General features: G+C 45.6%; 1 protein-coding gene across 13 annotated transcripts in view; it reads right to left on the bottom strand.

The window, feature by feature from the left end:
* Positions 1-22,778, bottom strand: part of LOC106581813 (plakophilin-4) — a 116,423-nt gene that overhangs the window by 14,655 nt on the left and 78,990 nt on the right. For all 13 annotated transcript variants that reach the window (XM_045704450.1, XM_045704451.1, XM_045704446.1 and 10 more), the window contains 4 exons: positions 21,821-22,015; positions 11,014-11,224; positions 8,735-8,867; positions 6,071-6,284 (listed from right to left, as the gene is read on the bottom strand). In XM_045704450.1, the coding sequence (XP_045560406.1) occupies positions 6,071-6,284; positions 8,735-8,867; positions 11,014-11,224; positions 21,821-22,015 (753 nt within the window). The remainder of the gene's footprint in view (positions 1-6,070; positions 6,285-8,734; positions 8,868-11,013; positions 11,225-21,820; positions 22,016-22,778) is intronic.

Here is a 22,778-nt window from a genome sequence, read left to right as displayed (position 1 = left end):
CCCGAAGCTCTATTTGAAGAAGCCGCTAACCGGGCCAGCTTCTAAACTGGCCCTGTGGAAGCTGCCGCAGTCTTTTTTGGACTTGGGATAAAATGGGGCAGCTGAGCCCGGTGAGGTGTGACTGACAGGGGTAAACACCCATGTGTCACATTCTGACAGTCAGAGGGAACAGCCTGTGTGAATGAGGCTTGATCTCTCAGATCTTGGCTCAGTCCTGTACACACTACTGTGTGTGTGTGTGTTTGTTGGTGTGTGTGTGGTGCGGGAACACTAGCCCCAATGTAAACGAATGCCCGAGCTGGAGAGGAAATACGCTGTGACACGGGGGCCATTCATCTGTCTTCGAATCAATCCTCGAAAGACAAAATCATTTGACTGTGGCCTAGATTTCTAAAGTTAGGGAATGTGTGTGTGTGTGTGTGTAAGAGAGAGAGAGCGATGGGGAGGGTAGTGTGTGTGGCTCTCTCTCATAGCTTGGAAAGCAGTGACCCGGCTATAGGGCTCCATTCCGCCCCATAATGAAATCTCCACTGAGCTTGTTATTCACTTACAGTCTGCATGAATTAGGTGTTGAAGCCAGGATAGCCCTTACAGTACCCTGAGCTAGTGTGGGTCAGGTGTTTAGCCGCTTCTGATTGGCCAGAGTAAGGGTGTGGTCAGGTATGAACAGGCTCTGATTGGGTAGATGAATGGGCATAGGCCAGGCATCAGTTGGCTCTGAGAGTTTACATGCTCTTTGCTATAGAGCTGTGATAAGCATGTAGATCCATTGCGATTCTAGACCCAAATAACACCCTATTCCCTATGTAGTGCACTACTTTGACCAGAGGCCATATGAAATAGGGTGCCACTGCCAACGCAGCCCTGGACAGTCTTGTGTCCGCTCAAAGCCGAAGGCTCGCTCCAACATGCATTATTAAAAAATCAAGACGAGCTTTGACACTGTTATTCGACCCTGGGCCAGTGGGGGGCAGAGCGGAGAGCTGTGTGTAGACTAGCGGTTAGTAGAAAATCGTTTTGTTTTCCCCCAGTCTGTAGGGTGTGGCTGACTACAGTATAACTGTGTGCCTGAAGTCTCAAAACATTTCCAGAGTGGCTGCAGGGTGAGCAAGATGACAATCTGTACTCTGCCCTACATCTGAGGAAATGGAGGCTTTGCAGCAGCTCCAGTGTGTCTCGCTTGATGAGCTCTGTTCAATTTCAAAGGAACGCTGATTAGAGACGAGCGCCGTCGAACTGATTTCCCTACAGCTGTCTCGAAAAACACTCAACACAAGGCCCAAGGTTAGCCCTGTACCTGCTTTGCCATCTAAACATAGACACTTCTATTAAAGGAAAGCTACATAGGGACACAGGAGCAATGATCCCCCCCCCACACACACACACAAACTAATGTGATTTTGTTCCTTCCCTGGTTGTGTCGGTTGGTCCTGCCCTGGTTGGTCGGTGGTTGTAGTTGTGACAGCGGGTCACATGCGGACAGACAGTGCTTTGTAGGGCAGGGCCCCTGTGTGCTGCTCGGAGCTGCAAGGTCGGCAAGCGTGTGTACAGATGCTGCTCCCACTGTAGGCGCCAGGTGACACCTGTACTGCCACTGGGGTGACAACAGCCAGGGGAGGCCAGGCACTTTGATCTCAGAAGCCTTGTGAGGACAGGCCATAACCACAACAGCTGCTGTGGGAGCCAGGGACCAGGCCTAGACGGCTTGACATGTCCCCCACAACATGAACCCCTGACCTGATTAGAGAAGAGAGGCGGCGGCTCCATTAGTAGCTCACATGGAGCATGGCTGATGATCCGCTGGAATAATAACAGAATAAGGTGCCACTGACAGACAGGGGAACAAACATTTCCTGCTCAGAGATGGGCACACTGAGTACCCCATAACCGTCTCAAACAACATCTGCATCCCAAAATGGCACTGGACAAGGCGGCTGCCGTCTCCTAACCAATTGTGCTACTGTGTGTGTTTTTTCGTGTTGTTTCTGACTTATTTTGTACATAATGTTTCTGCCACCGTTTCTTATGACCGAAAAGAGCTTCCAGATATCAGGACCGCGATTACTCACCCCGTACCGGAAGAAGATTTTTTCTTTAACGAGTCGGACGCGGAGGATTTACTTCAGACACCCGACAAGGCCCTCATCCCGGTAACTTGCCGGAGAAAGAGACGGAGATATCGGGGACGTAGTTCGGGGTGCCTTGTAAGGATCCGACGGCGATTGGGTAATCTGCCTTTACCATCAAATAGACGAACTACGATCACGTATATATCGTACCAACGGACATTAAAAACTGTAATATCTTATGTTTCACCGAGTCGTGGCTGAACGACGACATGAATAACATACAGCTGGTGGGGTTCACGCTGCATCGGTAAGATAGAACAGCCGCCTCCAGTAAGACAAGGTGTGGCGGTCTGTGTATATTTGTAAACACCAGCTGGTCCACAAAATCTAATAGTAAGGAAGTCTTGAGGTTTTGCTCAGCCTGAGGTGATGATAAGCTTATCTCATGATAAGCTGTAGACCACACTATTTACAAAGAGAGTTTACATCTATATTCTTCGTAGCTGTCTATTTACCACCACAAACCGATGCTGGCACTAAGACCGTACTAAATGAGCTGTATATACCGCCATAAGCAAACAGGAAAACGCTCATCTAGAGGCGGCGCTCCTAGTGGCCGGGGAATTTAATGCAGGGAAAATTAAATCCATTTTACCAAATTTCTACTAGTATGTTAAATGTGCAACCAGGGGGGGAAAAAAACTCTAGGCCACCTTAACTCCTCAAACAGAGTGCTCCCTCGCCCTCTACTTGGCAAATCTGACCATAATTATATCCTCCTGATTCCTGTTTACAAGCAAAAACTAAAGCAGGAAACACCAGTGACTCGGTCAATAAATAAGTGGTCAGATGATGCAGATGCTAAGCTACAGGAGTGTTTTAATAGCACATGTTCTGGGATTCTTCCGATGGCATTGAGGAGTACACCACATCAGTCACTGGCTTCATCAGTAAGTGCATCGATGACGTCATCCCTCAATTACCTCTATTACCTCGACTAACCTGTGCCCCCACACATTGACTCTGTACCGGTACCCCCTGTATATAGCCTCGCTACAGTTATTTTACTGCTGCACTTTAATTATTACATTTGAATTTTTTACTTATCTATTTTTTACTTAACACTTATTTTTCTTAAAACGACATTGTTGGTTAAGGGCTTGTAAGTAACCATTTCACTGTAAGGTCTACACCTGTTGTATTCGGCGCATGTGACAAATTAATTTGATTTGATTCCCTACACAGTGTAGTACTTTTTGACACAGACATACAGGACATGTCGCTTAAAAAACAAGGTTAAATTACACCGCCAACCGTGCTTTCAAGGGAAGAAATATGTTGGAGGGTAATTGGAGAGTAAGTCTTGTCGGTTCCAATTAGCCCATTGGCTTTGGCCAGTAGAAAGAGAACTGAAAACTCCTCCTGTGGATTATACTGATTGGTTGTGATTATCCAGAGGTGACGCTGTGATCGATGACCTTCTCTAATGCTAAGCATTCTGGGTCTTCAACTGCCAATTAGCCATACTGCCGAGGTTTTACAATACACGCAGTCGTAAAGAGTGCTCACGACAGGTCAAAGCAATTTAGTCCAAGATTTGTGTGACACACATCTGCCTCGAACTGGCCTCTCTTTTGAATGACAATGGAAAAGACTGGCTAGAAGTGACTGAAATGCCAGTGGTTCCATCCCCCATAATCCATTCTGTTATGGGCTGCATGTGGTTCTGATGGGTTAGTTCTGTAATTCGCCCTATCAGTGCTTAGGAGACTAAGAAGAACGGGCTCTTCCTTTCCTTGGAGAAGAACAAAACAAACACCAACTTGATTGACACATGAGGCCAATGCTCCCTCCCTGGAACAGCCACACAGAAGATATATCAGCCCGCACAGAGAAGCACGAGATTGAACTTCACGCAACTTTCTAGAGTTTTCCTCCTTAGTTAACACTATCAACGGTTCCCTTCACTGTGGGGAATTGGGATTGAATCAACGCAACATTAGCCACTTTCAACGCAACATACCGAAACAAAACGAACTATGCGGGAGATTTTGTTGTAGGCAGAATGCATCGGAGTAGGATTCTATTGCTTTGACACGCCTTACTCTACACAGCATGAGTGATGTGAGTAGATTGTTTTCAGATCAAAGCGAGAGCTGCATGTAGCCACATGTGCACATTTGTTAATATCCTTTGCTAGTTAGTGATTTATTAGCTCAGTTACAGATCATTTGTAGTCAGCAATAGGGGAGGGATTGCTTCCTACAGCATAAAACGTGTACATTTCTAGACATCTTCGAAAAGTCAGTCAGGAAAATAGCTTTTTATATGTCTTAAAGGGGCAGTGTTGTATTTTGAGACAGGCTTGAGTAAACTAAGTAGCCAATAGGCAGAGGGTAGCATCATTTGCCTGATTCTCTGTAATAATGGTATGGGAATAATAATGCATTTTATTTTGTAAAGTGGTTTCTTGCATCAAACAACACAACACCATTTTCAGTCATAGAACAGCTATTTCCATGTTAAAACGTTACAGGATGCATTTTCTCCATGGTTTTTGATGGTAGCCCACTCTGGTAGGCCTACATTATGGTCAAATAGCCACAGTAGCCTACTTGACCACTGTTAAAACTAACTTAAAGCGGGTACAGCCTCAGTGTTCACAGTCAACGCGCGCCGGATGTTGCACAGAATTTTCACAATGATCAACTTTGCGCTCAGCAAACAGCAAATTTGCTCAGTGCGGGATTTTGTTTTGGAGGGAACACTGCACGAGACTCAAGCCATAGCTCCACTTCACTTCCACAATGTATTGCTGCAGAAAGGAGCAAATGGACGCTGCATTTTGCTGGCGCTCCCCGTGTATTGGTAGCCTGAAGGACCTATTACACTGTAACCTGAGCTACGACAGAGACCGAGTAGAGCAGGAGCTGAGCTGTACACAAACAGCTGATTCAGCCACCTGGGAGCCAAACATCTTGGCTTGCTTATTTCTGTAATACTCCTCCTTGATCCTAAACAACTTGGATTTATACCCTGTTCGCAGAGCTCCAGCCACGCAGGGAAAACTGCACCGTGTGCACTGGGGAACGAGTGTCCGCTCAAAACGGCAAGGTCGGTTTGTGTTCACACAACTAGCAGCAACTGAATCTCTGATCTCCCCAAGGCCTTGTTCAAGGCATAAAAAAAAACAAAAATCTGACGTTTTGAAACGGCAAACGGAAAAACGAGTGTTCTCATTGGATAGTTCAGGCAGTACCCTCCTCCGTTTTTAGAGCGCCATCGCCCATTTAGTGTCTACCGAACACGACCCAGGGGAGGCTAGCGAGGGACTCCGACCCCCTGCGATGAACGACAGCGACTAGCGGAGAACTGGCCAAGACCAGACTAGCATGCACAGTGGCTTTTCCCTTCGTAGTGCACTACTTTTCACCAGGGCCAGTCAGCAGTAGCACACTATATAGGGAATAGGGTGCCATACGGGACACAGCCAGTGACTCATGCCAATTGACTGGTGGAGAGGAGGACGGGCAGGCAGGCAGGCGAGAAGGTGAATAATTGAACAGCTCTACTTTAGGCTGTGTAGTAATGTTCCTGTCCCACAAAAACCCTGGAGTGGATCTTCCGTGGATCTGATTCGTGCAAACGTCACTGAATAATGAATGAGTGGAACAACATGGAACTGTGGAAATATGACCTTTGTAAATACGCCAGATGGCAGAGCGAGAGAATAGCACACAGAGCTGTGGTGTGGAAAGGCCCGGTCCGTGGGGCTTCAGAGTTAAAGAGGCCATTTGAAAGGAACACAGCTTTCTCACCCAGAGAGGCAGAGAGACACACACACACATATGCAAGCGCATGTGCGCACAGAGCAAATTCACTATGCATGCACGCGAGCTCATACACACGTGCACGCACACAGACATACTCGGTGTGAAATCACCACGCACATACAAGCGCACACACACACACACACACATAACACACACACTCTCCCTTACCCGTGACCAGCTCCCTCACTTCAGCGTCCACCGTCTTCCTCAGCAGCCTGAGCAAAGCGGGGACGCCACCTGCGTTTCTCACGGCGACCTTGTTGTCGTCCGTGGCTTTCCCGTAGACCAGGTTCCTCAGAGCACCACAGGCGTTCCTCTGGACCTCTAGGGTTTTGTGGTCTAGAAGGTCCACCAAGTGCTTGATGCCCCCAAGACGGCACACCTGCAGAGGTAGGGTTATACAGTGTTGTTAAGAATGTCCTGAACACAATCTCAATGGTTTCCACAGCAAACAAAAACACAGAGAACGGATCAACAACAAACAGGGGGGAATATTCTAAGGTGGATGGATGTTATAAGATAAGATGGCCTCCATTACACAAACTAGGCTTTGCATTGATTGATGTAGCTAAGCCGGGTTGCGGAGAGAATAGCTTTCTTCATACCAGATGAAGGAAATATGGAAAATGTCATGCAAATCTTTAGTGTTCACATAGAATGCCTAAACTATAGGGTGGATACAAGGTCTGAAACTCCTAGTGCAAGTACTGCAGTAACTTAAAGAGATGAAGTAAACAACAGCATTCTTATGAATCTTTCGGCGTATGAATAGATTTCAACGTGTTGACTTTCTGCACCTGGGGGAAAGAAGGAAAAAACACATCTGCAGAGCTGACGGTTGCCTCTTATCAAAACTTAGGAAAGACTCAATGTTCTTTCCTTGAAATACTTGAAATGGGTGTCTTCGTAATGTATGAGTGTGTGACCGAGAGAGACAGACACACACAGAAAGAGATACTGTGTGTGTGTGTGTGTGTGTGTGTGTGTGTGTGTGTGTGTGTGTGTGTGTGTGTGTGTGTGTGTGTGTGTGTGTGTGTGTGTGTGTGTGCGTGCGCGTCTTAATAAAAATAATAAAAAGTAATTCTTTGTGTGTGTGTGCGTGTGGCTGTGTGCGTTTGGTTTTACTATCCTTGTTGGGACCAATTAATACATTTATTTCACCTTTATTTAACCAGGTAGGCAAGTTGAGAACATGTTCTCATTTACAATTGCGACCTGGCCAAGATAAAGCAAAGCAGTTCGAGCCCCGGCCTGCCCCCCCCCACCATCTCGAAGGCGGAGACAGGTGCATCCAAGCTGGGACCGAGAGACTGATAAACAGCTTCTATCTCCCGGCCGTCTTACTGATGAAGAGGCACCACTAGCCGGCATCCACCCAAGTACCCTGCCCTAAACCTCGGACACCGTCATTAGCCAGCTACCGCACAATACTCAACCCTTCACCTTAGAGTACATAGTCATGGAACACTGGTCACTTTAATAATGTTTACGTACTGTTTTACCCACTTCATATCTATATACTGTATTCTAGTCATGGCTCATCCTATATAATTATTGCTGTACACACCTTTTCTATTTACATACATATACGGTATATTTCCTGCAATTGTATCCATTTTGCTATGGGGTTTTGTACTGTGTATTCATATACTGGATTCTCGACAAAGCTCATTTTAATATTTCTACTACGGTACATTGAACTTTAGTTACACTGTTTATACACTCCAACCAAACATGTATTTATATACAGGGTTCTCGACAAAGCTCATGCTAATATTTCTACTGCTGTACTTATCATTCCTCGTATGTCTAGTGTAAATTCATCCGGTGTAGATACGTGTAGGCTGCATTTGGATCACTGTTGCAGTGCTATTTGGGTTGTTAAAATTGGATTCGTTTCGACATTTCTTGATTTCCTGTTGTTCGTTCAGCTTTTTTATTTGTATTGGTTATTTGTGTACCTGTTTGACCTTTTACTGCATTGTTAGGAGCTAGTAACATACTGTAAGCGTTTCGCTGCGCTATACCATCTGCTGAACTGTGTGACCAATAAACTTAAGATTTATATATCGATTTTTTTAAGTCCTCACAAGGATAGTAAAACAAGGAACATTGGACAAGGACAAGTGGGGACATTTCGCCAGTCCCCATGAGGAAAAAGGCTATTTTAGGCTTAAGGGTTAGATTTAGGGTTACAATTAGGGTTAGGGGTCAATTAAGGTTAGGGCTATGGGTTAGGGAAAATAGGATTTTGAATGGGAATCAATAGTTTGGTCCCCACAAGGATAGTACAACAAACGTGTTAGTGTGTGTGTGTGTGTGAGAGAGAGAGAGAGTGTGTGTGTGCGCGCGTGTGTGTGCTTAAGTGTGTGTGTCTAAGGATAGGTTAAGTGCTGTGAGGCCCCTGCTGATTCTGAGCTCAGCTTTTTCAGCCGATGACTCCGGCAGCAGTCCGAGCACCCTGTTGAGCCGTGAAAATCCAGAGGGAGCTGGAGGGGAATGGAGTGGTAAACCCAACCCACCCCAGTCAGGGAGTGAGAGAGAGAAAGAAAGAACCTCTGCAAAAACAGTCCTCTCACTCCCTGGGGGAATCTCAATTGTTTTTCCTTGATTCCTCGCATCTGCTCTGCTTACCTCCTCCTTATAACGCATCAGAGAAGATCCGATAGAAGCCTCCTTTGTGCTTTGAGATGAAGACGAGGAGAGAGGGCGTGAGGAATCAAGGAAATTCAGGTGAGATTCACCCCCTCTGGGATGGGCAGCACGTCACAGTAAACTGCAATCTGGGTACTGATGAAGGATATGTGGAGCAGGGGAGAACGGGAGCAGTACCTCAGCCTTGACTCTATTATCTCCGAAGCACAGGTGCTGCAGGTATGCGGCGGCGTTGGCCTGCACCGAGGGGAACTGGTGCTGCAGCATATGAATCACCTCAGGCAGCTCAGGGTCACGCCACGCAAACTCCCTGGAACACAGACACACAGAGAGAGATATCAGACAGACAGGGAGACGTAGAGACAGAGGGAAAGAGAGACAGGGGGACAGAAAGGCAGGGAGAAAGAGAGAGAGACAGGGGGGCAGAAAGGCAGGGAGAAAGAGAGAGAGAGACAGGGGGGCAGAAAGGCAGGGAGAAAGAGAGAGAGACAGGGGGGCAGAGAGACACGGAGACAGAGAGACAGGGAGAAAGAGAGACAGGGGGACAGAGAGACACAGGGACAGAGAGACACAGGGACAGAGAGACAGGGAGAAAGAGAGACAGAGGGACAGAGAGACACAGGGATAGAGAGACACAGGGACAGAGAGACACAGGGACAGAGAGACTCGGGGACAGAGAGACAGGGAGAAAGAGAGACAGAGGGACAGAGAGACACAGGGACAGAGAGACACCGGGACAGAGAGACAGGGAGAAAGAGAGACAGAGGGACAGAGAGACACAGGGATAGAGAGACACAGGGACAGAGAGACACAGGGACAGAGAGACTCGGGGACAGAGAGACAGGGAGAAAGAGAGACAGAGGGACAGAGAGACACAGGGACAGAGAGACACAGGGACAGAGAGACACGGGGACAGAGAGACAGGGGGACAGAGAGACACAGGGACAGAGAGACACCGGGACAGAGAGACAGGGAGAAAGAGAGACAGAGGGACAGAGAGACACAGGGATAGAGAGACACAGGGACAGAGAGACACAGGGACAGAGAGACTCGGGGACAGAGAGACTCGGGGACAGAGAGACAGGGGGACAGAGAGACAGGGGGACAGAGAGACAGGGGGACAGAGAGACAGGGGGACAGAGAGACAGACACACACACAAACGTATCACTATGATGACATCACGCAACAACTATTCCACCTTACCACAGGGCTGGTACACCGCAATAAGGAAATTACATTGACATCGACGGCTACAACACGCCAGGATTATTGCTTTTCTCCCAATACAAAAGGAAGATACTTCACTGGGGGAGTTTCATTTGGAAGACTCTAAAAGGTATGTCTTGCCTTGTGGACAATCACTGCCATGAGCTTCTCCCGGTTAATAGAGCTTCATTCATTTCATCTGCAAGGCCCATATCAATGACGTCTAATAGAATTTTTTACTGGAACTTTTCTACCGGAATCCATGAACCTTACGACAAGAGAAGAGCATAGATTACAAAGTCTGCGTCTATTTCAGAGCGCGTGTTTCACGTTGGCCTTCTGACAAACGGAGGAAACGAAAGAAATGGAAGTGAGACAGTAGCAACGAGAGGTGGACAAGTGCTCATCGTGACAGACTTGTATTGATGTCTGAGGCGCAGGCTGTAATGCTCCTTGCATCGGTGTGTGTGCCACATGAAGCAAGACACCAATCAAATCAAATACTACTATAATCTAAACGACCCTGGGGGGGGGGGGACTGGGGGGGGGCAAACAGCCAATACCAACACCACGGCTACATTTCCCCTGGTACGGAGTTGAGACCCAGTTGATGCAGGAACATGTTTCTCTCAGATGCTTTTAGCCTTGCCTCGGAATATGTCCCAGATGGCACCCTATTCCCTTTATAGCGCACTAGTAGTGACAAAAGTAGTGCAATATATAGGGAATAGGATGTCATTTTGGGACACAGCGATCTGACCTCGGTCCGCAGTGCAAAGCAGACTTTGCTACCGCTCTCAGCTAGAGCAACACACAGGGCTGTGAACAGTGCTCCCGACGTGCAAGGTGAGGGGTTTGGCGCCCTCCGGGTCAAAAAACATAGAACACATGCCTCAAGAGCAGAGCAGACGCAGCAGTCCACTGAATCTGAGGATCCATTGTAGAGTGGTCCGTGTAGCCGTGTAGCTTAACGGCTAAGGCTCTGGATGTCTGCCCAGGGGGGCTTTCTGTTTGACTAGTAAGAGGACACTAATGTTGACCCAGCACTATATAGGAGCCCAGTAAGCACTGTTAGTGCCAGTGGGTCATATTCAGAAGGTACCAAACGGAAGCAAAATGGGCCAAAACGGGGAGGGATCTACCGGGATTCATCCAATAAGAAACCAATGTTTTCGTTTTTGTTGCTGTAAAACGTTTCGCTACGGTGTGCAGTCATGAATACGACCCTAGTGCCTATTGACCCGCTTACCTTGGGTCCTTCTGGATGCTGTCTATGGAGGGCGAGCGGGTGGTCCCGTCGTCCATGACGACCGGCTGCCGGGCGTAGTTGCCCTCAGAGGGCCGGTACTGGGCAGAGCGGTAGGGCTCGGCGTACGAGACTGTCGAGTTCAGAGCGTAGTTGCTTCTTTGGTACGTCATGGCATTGCGCTGGCTGGAGGTCCTCTGGAGGGTCCCCACGCCTGGAAAGACAAAGGAAAACAATTCATATTGACTTGAACCGGGGGACAGAGGGACACACACCAGCCTCCAGATCTATACCACACTAGACCTGCCTGAGTTAGCGAAGACTAGCAGTGTTGTTCAAACTTCTTCACCTAGACTCAGAGGATGTGTCCCAAATCATACCCCAATTCCTTTATAGTGCACTACCGTTGACCACGGCCCATAGGGCTCTGGTTAAAAGTAGTGCAATATATAGGGAACAGGGTGCCATTTGAGACACACACAGAGACGTGTTGACACACAGGAGGTTGGTGGCACCTTAATTGGGGAGGAATGGCTGGATGGCTGCAGCAGAATTGGTGGAATGGTATCAAATCCATCAAACACATGGTTTCCATGGTTTCCAGGCGTTTGATGCCATTCTGTTCGCTCCGTTCCAGCCATTACTATGAGCCGTCCTCCCCTCATCAGCCTCCACTGGTGTTGACTGGAGTATTTAGTATTTTATTAGGATCCCCATTAGCTACAGCCAAAGCTACTCTTCCTGGGGTCCACACAAAACATAAAACATCACATAATACACAACATTAATAGTCAATTACAGCTGAAGGACAGAACTACATCAAATTACATAACATTAATAGACAGGTACAGAACTACATACTGAACATTTAAAATAAGAATACACACTTTCATATTCTTATGCCTTAGCAATCCAAACAACATGTACTCATAATAACAGCTACACTGCAGTCATCCATTTTGTTACATTTGCTTACTGTTACATTTTCTGGTCCTGATCCTAACCTCTCAGAACCAGTTGTTCTGTAAACACTAGGAAGAATTTCACAACATTAAGAGCCACCTGTGTCCTTGGTTCTCCCATTTGACGTCAAGACTATTAACAATAATGTGATTCATAGATGTTATGGAATGCAAGTGCAACGAAAACGACAATGGAAATCCAACAATTCCTCTAGCTAAGGCGTCAACCACAGTTTTCACCCTAGCAACCGTGCTATTCCGCTCATAAATGAGCTACAGATGGAGTTTTCTTCCCGTTAACGGCTTCAATTTAATCCCTTACCTCAGCAACCGTGTTGGAGTTTCCTCCAGATGAAGTTTGAGTTGAATCCTTCACTTTAGCTACATACGAGGACATTTTAGAGATCCATCACTCCACTCTGCTCATTATCGTCAGGTGGGCTTCACTAATGTCCGTCTTCACGTCTAGGCGTTTTTATTTGTACCTTTATTTTGACAGGGAGTCGATGCTGAGATCAAGGTCTCTTTTCCAGGTGAGCCCTGTATAGCACCACACCACCACACATCAAAATACAACTACACATTCATATACACATGAAAATACACGTTATCATACGCAACAATACATGAAAAGTTCAACACAATCATAAGAAGCAGACACATTCTTCAGTAAAAAGGTTTTCTGAAAACGGTCTGAAACGCCCTATTGGCACCAATTCCTCCCATTTTAAAGTGTATTGTAGATCATTCCACACGTAAGGTGCAAGGAAATGAAAGTCTGATTTACCTAACTCTAGACACCAAAGGAGTCTCCAGAGCTACCCAACCCTGTGAACGGGCTTGATAACTTTTTTCAATCTGAACAGTGATGTTAGGTAAGATGGGAGTGTTCGGGTGTGATCTACGTGACTTCAAAGAGGTCCAGCCAACATGTTGGTAAAGAATACAGTGAAGTGTAATAAAACGGTGTCCTGGAATAAAATGAAGGGCACTATGAAAATCCAATGGTTTAAGAGAAGAGGCAGCTGCAATAGTATCATAACCAAGAACAGGTAGAAAAGTTGACCGCAAAATCTGAATCCTAGAGAGACAAGAGTTGTCTCTGTAAAAAAAAGCCCACTTTAAATCTTAAGTTTCTTAACAAGCTCAGTCGTATCTCTTTATAAAACGCTAAATCATTGACAATCCAAATACCAAGGTGTTTGTATACGGGGACTCGTTTGATTATAGAACCATCCCATAAGTGATCCATCTGAGACAATCTTACGAGAACTTGAAGTATGTGTTTTAAATCAGTAAAAACCTTGTCACAGCCAGGTCAGCAGTCGGGCAATTGCGTACATGATAGTATTATCCACATATAGAATAAATTCAAATGTTTTACCAGATTGACCAATATAGTGTAATGTGTTACAGTCTACCACCCGTAAAGGGTTAGCTAAGATATAGTGTAATGTGTTACAATCTACCACCCGTAAAGGGTTAGCTAAGGTATAGTGTAATGTGTTACAGTCTACCACCCATAAAGGGTTAGCTAAGGTATAGTGTAATGTGTTACAGTCTACCACCCGTAAAGGGTTAGCTAAGATATAGTGTAATGTGTTACAATCTACCACCCGTAAAGGGTTAGCTAAGATATAGTGTAATGTGTTACAGTCTACCACCCGTAAAGGGTTAGCTAAGGTATAGTGTAATGTGTTACAGTCTACCACCCGTAAAGGGTTAGCTAAGGTATAGTGTAATGTGTTACAGTCTACCACCCATAAAGGGTTAGCTAAGATGTAGTGTAACGTGTTACAGTCTACCACCCATAAAGGGTTAGCTAAGATGTAGTGTAATGTGTTACAGTCTACCACCCATAAAGGGTTAGCTAAGATGTAGTGTAACGTGTCACAGTCTACCACCCATAAAGGGTTAGCTAAGATGTAGTGTAATGTGTTACAGTCTACCACCCATAAAGGGTTAGCTAAGATGTAGTGTAACGTGTCACAGTCTACCACCCATAAAGGGTTAGCTAAGATATAGTGTAACGTGTCACAGTCTACCACCCATAAAGGGTTAGCTAAGATGTAGTGCGTGTCCTTTGGACTTATTCATAAAATTAATAAATTCCCCTTGATATGGAGTTTCCTCCGGTTCCCTTACGGAGTTTCCTCCGGTTCCCTTACGGAGTTTCCTCCGGTTCCCTTACGGAGTTTCCTCCGGTTCTCAGAAACTTGTTTTGCATTTCTATTGTCATTCCCCGCACCACACACACACCCAGCAGCATCCACCAGTCAAACACAAAATAAGAATACACTTTCATACACTTCTATTAAACTTTGCTCTACTGAATAACAGTAAGCTTACCAGAGTACATTGCATTATTTCCTCGTACCCCTGCACATCGACTTGGTACTGGAACACCCCGTGTATATAGCCAAGTTATCGTTACTCATTATGTATTTATTATTACTTTGAGATTATTTCTCCATTTTATTTCTCTCTGCATTGTTGAGAAGTAAGCATCTCACGGTTAGTCCACACATGTTGTTTACAAAGCACGTGACAAATAAAATGTGATTTCATTTGAGACTATCACATCGCATTACGGAGGAGTACCTCCTTCCTGTACCGAGGTCGTTGCTTACGATCGCTTTCTCTCAGCAGGCCCTGATATCCTGATGCCAAAGGCACATCTTATCTTAAACTTGAACCCAAACACCAGATGTGCTGCAGAGGGACATGCTACCGCTATTTAGGTCAGAGATGTTGTGCTGTGCTGCATTATTCGTTTTTTCTTTAAAGCTACTTTTGCTGCGTGCTTGAGTGATTTGAAATGGCAGGGAGTTCTATGCTACTATATATATATATATATATATATATATATATATTTATATGTTCTATAGCCACATTTTCCATAACCAGATCCAGCTTAGGTCTACAGCTTAAGGAATGATTTGTACAAAATACTATGCTCTTAGTCTTATATATTCAGGACTAGTTTATTGCTTTCCACCCATTCTGAAACTAACTGCAACTCTTTGGCATAGGGTGTGCCAGAGGGTGTGGCATAGGGTGTGCCAGAGGGTGTGGCAGAGGATGTAAAGCCGTAACACGTACGTTTTTCCGCTAACAGATTATGGTCAATAATATCAAAGGCTGCACCGAAATCTAACAGCACATCTCCCACAATCTTCTTATCAAACTGTTTATTTCAGCAGTCATTCGTGTCAGTGCAGTACATGTAGAACGCCCTTCTCTATAGGAATGCTAAAAGTCTGTTTGTTCATAGATACATAACTACGAACTAGATACATGTATCTGATCAAACACAATTATTTCCCAAATTTTGCTAAGAGCTGGCAGCTGTCTTATTGGTCTGCTGATAGAACCAGAAAAGGATGGTTTACCCTTCTTGGGTAGCGGAATGACATTAGCTTCCCTCCAGGTCTGAGGGAAAACCTTCATCTCCGAGCTCATATTGAAGATGTGAGAAATAAGAACGGCAACATATTCCGCTACCATCCTCAGCAGCTTCCCATCTAAGTCGTCAATACCAGGTTTCTCATTATTTGAGGGCCATCTACAATGTTTTAACCTCTTCCACGCTAACTTTATGAAATGTTAATTGCCATTGCTTTTCTTGGCATTTTATGCATGAATATGATGGCCGACAGTTTGTTGTTGGCATGTCATGCCTGAGTTTGCCAATGAAGTAGTTTTCAAAAGAATTGGTCACATCAAAGAGTTTTGTGATGAACGAGTCATCTGATTCAATAAAAGTGTTGAATTTGTCTTTCTGCCCATAATTTCATTTCAAGTTCTCCAAAGCTTTTTTTTCTCCATCATATTTTATATCATTTATCTTAGTTTCTTCGTCTTTATGTTGAGTTTAGACACATCATTTCTCAATTTGCAGTAAGTCAGCAAGTCAGATGTGCAGACAGACTCATTACCCACTCCTTTTGCTTCCTTCTCGTTCAGCCATACAGTTGTTCAGCTCCTCATCAATCCACGGCGCCTTAGCAGTTCTAACAGTCACTTTCGTAATAGGTGCATGTTTATCAATAGCTGGAAGGAGCAATTTCATAAATGCTTGAAGTGCAGCGTCTGGATTCTCCTCATTACACACATCAGACCAATCCATCTTCTTTATATCTTCAGCATAGGAATCACTACCAAACCTTTAGTATGATCTCTTATGCACTATTTTAGGACCTGCCTTTGGAACTTTGGCTTTTCTGGATAAAGCTGTTATATTGCGGTTACTACATCCAGCGAGTGTGGATACACCTTCAGAACAAAGTTCTGCAGAATTAGTACAAATATAATCAATACACATGGATGATACAGTTCCTGGACTGTTTGTAAACACCCTGGTAGCTTGATTAGTAACCTGAACTAGATGACAGGCGCTGGTTACAGTGAGCTTCTTCTTTTTGAGCGGACAACTCAACGAGAAGCTGTCTATATTCAGGTCACTCAGAAAAGAGACCTGTCTGTTAACATCACATACATGATCAAGCGTTTCACACATATTATCCAAATACTGACAGTTCGCATTTGGCAGGCCGATAGCAGCAACCCAAAAGAATAAGCTTTGGATGTGGCAGGTGAACCTGCAACCACAACACTTCGACAACCTCTGGCGTGAGATCTCCTCTGGGGATCACAGGAATTTGGCTCTGAAAACATACAGCGACACCATATGCATTCCTGTCTCTTCTATAGATGTTACATCCCTGTATTGCTACTGCTGTGTTGTCAAAGGAATTATGAAAGTGAGTCTCAGCGATGGCTAATATATGAATGCTATCTGCGGTTAGCAAGTTATTGATTTCATGAACCTTATTTCTTAGGCTGCCTATATTAATATGGGCTCTTTTTAGCAATTTCCTGGGTAGTGGGAAACCACAAACAAAGCAAGCCTCAATCCGGGTGCGGGGCTTAGGCTATGAACCCCTCTGCTTGGTTCTCTCACCCCTTTCAGGCTTTTGGGTGGGAGGGTGGACAACGACCCTGTCGTAGCAGATGTAAGCAATGTCCCCACGCTCTCTGTCAGCTTTAATGGCTGGGATCAGTTCTCTTCGCATCTGGCGCACAGTTTCAGAATAGTCGTCGTCGAGGAAGATGTCGGTTCCTCTCAAGATCTTGGCACTGTCCATAACAGCCACCTTGTCTTTGTACCTCAGGAACTTTATCGCTATTGACCTGGGTCTGTCACCTGGATAGGTTTTTCAATCCTGTGGGCGCACTCCACCTCAATCTTCTTATCATCTATCGGCAGCTCTTCAATCATTTTCCTCACTTTCACCTCAGACTCCGTCCAGGTCTCGTTTGGAGACTCTGGGATTCCATCCACAACAATGTTATTTTGCCTTGATTGTCCTTCTAGTTAAGCCTGTATCCCTGTCATTACTAACATCGATTCACCGACAGTGTTGATGTCTTTCCTTGTGGACTGACAGTTAGTTGTCAAGCTGCTGCAGTCCTTTTTCAACTCATCAAGCTGAAAACACACAAGGCTTCTTCACTCACACAGCAATTCCTCCAATCTGGTTTCCACTTAACGACGAGGGTAAAACAGCACTCCCATGATTCCACACTATATAAGTGTCCTTCTTCAAAGGGACTGTTATTTTCTTTTTAAAGAGGTAGGATTAAGGCAGCCAGACCCTGCAGATTTTCACAGGGCTGCAGTATTGTAGTAGGTGATACAGCAACACTCCTCTTCTTATCCCTCTCTCCTGTCTGCTTCAGCGTGGTCTGAGGCCAGCTCCACACAGTGCAGTGAGCCCGGCCAAGTGTCCGGCACAGGAATAGACACACACAGCCCTTCCTATCTAGGTGAAACCGCACCGCCACTAACGCCAGCTAAGCTAACACATAAACACACCAACAGGACATCCTTCCTTCAAATCTTCCAGGCAATGGCAAATGTTTAGTCGTCGAGCGTCTTGACTGTGTCACTGTCCATAAAACAATGTCTATTTTTCTGCCCCCTCTCTCCTTCTCGCGTTGTGATATTGTGACCTAGTTTCTCTCACAATATCACACACTGTCACACACACACTCACACAGCCTGGCACTTGACCGCCTTCCTGCTCCGAGCAGCACACATAGCCCACGTGACTGCGTGACAGCTTGACTGCTGCTCTCCTCCGGTCACATTTCTGTCCTAACATCCTGCAGGGACTGGGTCTGCATACGCTGCAAACACAGACACACACACACACACACACACACACACACACACACACACACACACACACACACACACACACACACACACACAAGGCACACATACGACACTCACAGTAAACACACACACAGTCCCTCCCACCAGAAACAGGACGTCAAATTGAAGCGGCCCTCCAAAAATCACATTTTTCACATCAATGCCCCGCTCTGCTTGGCAGTTCATAGGCCAGTCCAGACTCGCTGCCTTCAGGCTGTGCATTCGGAAAGTATTCAGACCCCTTCACTTTTTCCACATTTTGTTACGTTACAGCCTTATTCTAAAATTGATTAAATAGTTTTTTCCCCCTCATCAATCTACACACAATACCCCATAATGACAAAGCAAAAACAGTTTTTTTGAAATATTAGCAAATTTATTAAAAACAAAAAACTGGAATATGACATTTACATAAGTATTGGCAGCGATAACAGCGTCCAGTCTTCTTGGGTATGACACTACAAGCTTGGCACACCTGTATTTGGGGAGTTTCTCTCATTCTTCTCTGCAGAATCTCTCAAGCTCTGTCAGGTTGGATGGGGAGTGTTGCTGCACAGCTATTTTCAAGTCTCTCCATAGATGTTTGGTCGGGTTCAAGTCTGAGAGACTGGTCCCGAAGTCACTCCTGCGTTGTCTTGGCTGTGTGCTTAGGGTTGTTGTTCCGTTGGAAGGGGAACCTTTGCCCCCAGTCTAAGGTCCTGAGCGTTCTGGATCAGGTTTTCATCAAGGATCTCTCTGTCTTTCCCTCGATCCTGACTAGTCTCCCAGTCCCTGAAAAAATCCCCACAGCAGGATGGCTGCCACCACCATGCTTCACCGGAGGGAGGTTTCCTCCAGACGTGAAGCTTGGCATTCAGGCCAAAGAGTTCAATCTTGGTTTCATCAGACCAGAGAATCTTGTTTCTCATGGTCTGAGAGTCTTTAGGTGCCTTTTGGCAAATTCCAAGCGGGTTGTCATGTGCCTTTCACTGAGGAGTTGCTTCCACCTAGCCATTCTACCATAAAGGCCTTATTGGTGGAGTGCTGCAGAGATGGTTGTTCTTCTGGAAGGTTCTCCCATCTCCACAGAGGAACTCTAGAGCTCTGTCAGAGTGTTGGTCACCTTGACCAAGGCCCTTCTCCCCCGATTGCTCAGTTTGTCCGGGCAGCCAGGCCTAGGAAGATCTTGGTGGTTCCAAACTTCTTCCATTTAAGAATGATGGAGGACACTGTGTTCTTGGAGACCTTCAATGCTGCATAAATGTTTTGGCACCCTTCCCCAGATCTGTGCCTTGACACAATCCTGTAGACAATTGCTTCGACCCCATGGCTTGGTTTTTGCTCTGACATGCACTGTCAACTGTGGGACCTTATCTAGACAGGTGTGTGCCTTTCTAAATCATGTCCAATCAATTGAATTTACCACATGTGGACTCCAATTAAGTTGTAGAAACATCTCAAGGATGATCAATGGAAACAGGATGCACCTGAGCTCAATTTCGAATCTCATAGCAAAGGGTCTGAATAATTAAATAAGATATTTCTAGTTTTTGCAATGATTTCTAAAAACCTGTTTTCACTTTGTCATGATGGGGTATTGTGTATAGATTGCTGAGAATTATATATATTTTTTAATCCATTTTAGAATAAGGCTGTAACGTAACAAAATGTGGAAAAAGTCAAGGGGTCTGAATACTTTTAGCAAAAACTCCCACCGCAAATTTCCGGAAATATCACTAAAACTCACATTTGTCTTTTCCTACCAGCACGGACTTTGCTGAAGGCTGTTTAATTGAGGATTTGTTTACTTACTATGACTGTGATATGTGGTTGTCTCACCTTGCTATCTGAAAGGGATACCGCGAGATTTTGACAATTTACTACTTACTCAGAGTCAGATGAACCCGTGCATACCATTTCTATGTCTCTGCATGCAGTACCTGTAGACATGGTATCTACAGGTTCATTGGACTCTGGGTATGTAGAATAATCTTGCAGTATCCCTTTAGGATGAATGCGGTAACTGTGAGTTGCTCTGGATAAGGGCATCTGCTAAATGACTAAAATGTAAATATAGAAAAGTGTCCCTTAATCAACAAAGTTATACGTTATATAACTACAGATCAATTCTCATAGTTTCTAAAGTAAACCAAACCTGGCTACAAGCCACCACTTTTAAAGTCTACTAAAATAATCTTATAGGGGGAAAAAAAAACACTCCAATCTCTAAAATGCTACAAAATCAGCATTGATCAGTATTTGCATTCTCGCCATACCCGAGTTTCGCAATGTTCTTCTTCTGCGCCAGGAATCAATATTGCCATTTAGCATAAATAACCCTCGTTCTCACTAGAAATACACCAGAAATACTGTAGATAAAGAATGTAGCCGGGGAAAAATACCATTCAAATGTAATTTCACACCATAACAAAGAGTGCTTGGGGATGAAATTCTTTTTTTTTTTCTTCTAATGAGGCCCTTTCTTCTATTCCTCTCAATATAGCTGAGCCCAAGCACATTATGGACCCTTATCGTTATCTGAGAGGCTTCTTCTGAGCATCAATACCATTTATTACTGGACTTATGGGTCAGGGAGGATCTCAGGTCTGCTGAATAGAGGATGCTGAACTGGGTGAGTGCTGGAGGACAACGGAGGGACGATGAAGCGAGAATGCTAACATCCAAACACAAACCGCTGGCAGTGGCTGCAGTATCTACGTCCCAAATGGCACACTATTCTCTATGGACCCTGGTCAAAAGTAGTGCACTAAATAGGGTGCCATTTGGGGCACGTGCTGGCCATGCTGGGATAGCATGTCCTACTTTTAGGCCTGTGTGTGGACATCCTGCTGTCCCCTGGCCCCTCATCCCTCTTCTCATTATGAGTGTGACACACAGGTAATTGACTCTTTTGTGGCTTGAGTATCAGCCCATGCCTGTCTCCTCTCCTGTCTCAGCCCCATCTTTGACGGAGGAGGGAGGAAGGGAAGGATGGAGAGACAGGCTAGCATGCAGACTGGCTGGGCTGGATGGCCGTCTGGCTTGGGCACAAAGTGTTCCCGCGTGAGATTGAGTGAGTGAGTGAGTGAGTGAGTGAGTGAGTGAGTGAGTGAGTGAGTGAGTGAGTGAGAGCGAGAGAGAGAGAGAGAGAGCGAGAGAGAGAGTGAGAGAGAGCGAGAGAGAGAGAGCGAGAGAGAGCGAGAGAGAGCGAGAGAGAGAGAGAGAGAGAGAGCGAGAGCGAGAGAGCGAGAGAGAATCTGGGCTAGAGTGGGGCTCTAACATATTTAAACCATGACAGTCATTTTAAATGAAGGCTACTGCTCTCTCCTCAACATCTGTTTCTCACTAATGCTGCCTGTCTGTCCTCACTGCTGATCAAATCTGCTTATTAATGCCTTGATACCATAATGTTTGCATTAGTGTTCGCATCAGTGCACATTGAGATGACGATAGGGTTACAAAATTCCAGGAACTCTCCCAAAATTCCCAGGTTTTCCAGAAATCCCAGTTGAAAGATTCTCGGAATTAAGAAGGATATAAACAGGAAATCCAGGTATCCTCCAACCAGGATTTCTGGAAAACCTGGAAAACCTGTGAATTCTGTGAAAGTTCCAGGCATTTTTCAGCACTGGTCATGTGGTTACTGTACCTGAGGGCCCCCTGTAGATGGCGCTCTGCGAGGCATGGTTGAGGTCCACGGGGCCTTGGTGGCTGGGGCTGCGGTACAGGGGCCCATGGAAGGCCCTGTCCTCGTAGATGGGCGTGATGTGTCGGTCAGGGGACATGGCTGACCTCAGGTCCTGGCCCAGCTGGCTGTGCTGACTGGCGTACGAGCTCCGCATGCCTAGAGGGATAGGGGAGGGAGGTGAGGGAGCGTAAGTCTGCATCCCAAACGACAACGTATTCCTGATATAGTGCACTCGTTTTGGGCCCTGGTCTAAAGTAGGGCACTATATAGGGGACAGTAGTACAGGTTCAGGGTTAGAGACTGCCACCGGCCTCGTGCGTCTCCCCTAATCACCATTAGCATCACACAGTGACAGCACTGGAGCTACTACACAGCACCACACACCACAGATAGGGATCCACTGCGATGACTCAGGCACTCTGGAATTGCTAGCGAGAGCTCAGAGAAAAACTCCGTGTTATCTGCGTTGGAGTTTGACATTTCAGCGGCTAAAGACTTAATTGAAATGAATTCAGGGTTCATTTGCAATTCTGTGTAATGCTAAGGCAGTAGCTTTTTCAGCTTGTCATGCCACACCACCCCAGCTCTCATCTCCACCCTCTCTCTTAATGATCCAGAGAATTAGTAAGCACACTCTCTTCTCTCTAGCAACTTAGCTGGGAAAATGTACTCTTAGCCATACTTCTCATAGTACCTATCTGGCCTAGGAGGAAAAATATAGTGAAATATAGCCCAAAGCCTCGATCACTAGTTGAAACCGCCCAGCGGTGAACTCAGCATCATTTTTCAGTATGAGAGACCACGCCTGGCAAGAGTATCAAATGGCACCCAGGACCCATAAGGCTCTGGTCAAAAGTAGTGCACTACAAAGGGATTAGGGTTCCATTTGGAACACAACCCTGGTCCTTGATAGGATAGA

The sequence above is a fragment of the Salmo salar genome, chromosome ssa21 (assembly GCF_905237065.1).
Source record: "Salmo salar chromosome ssa21, Ssal_v3.1, whole genome shotgun sequence".
Classification (NCBI taxonomy): Eukaryota; Metazoa; Chordata; class Actinopteri; order Salmoniformes; family Salmonidae; genus Salmo; species Salmo salar.
Note: the sequence above shows the minus strand (reverse complement) of the source record. Positions and strands in the feature narration are given on the sequence as shown.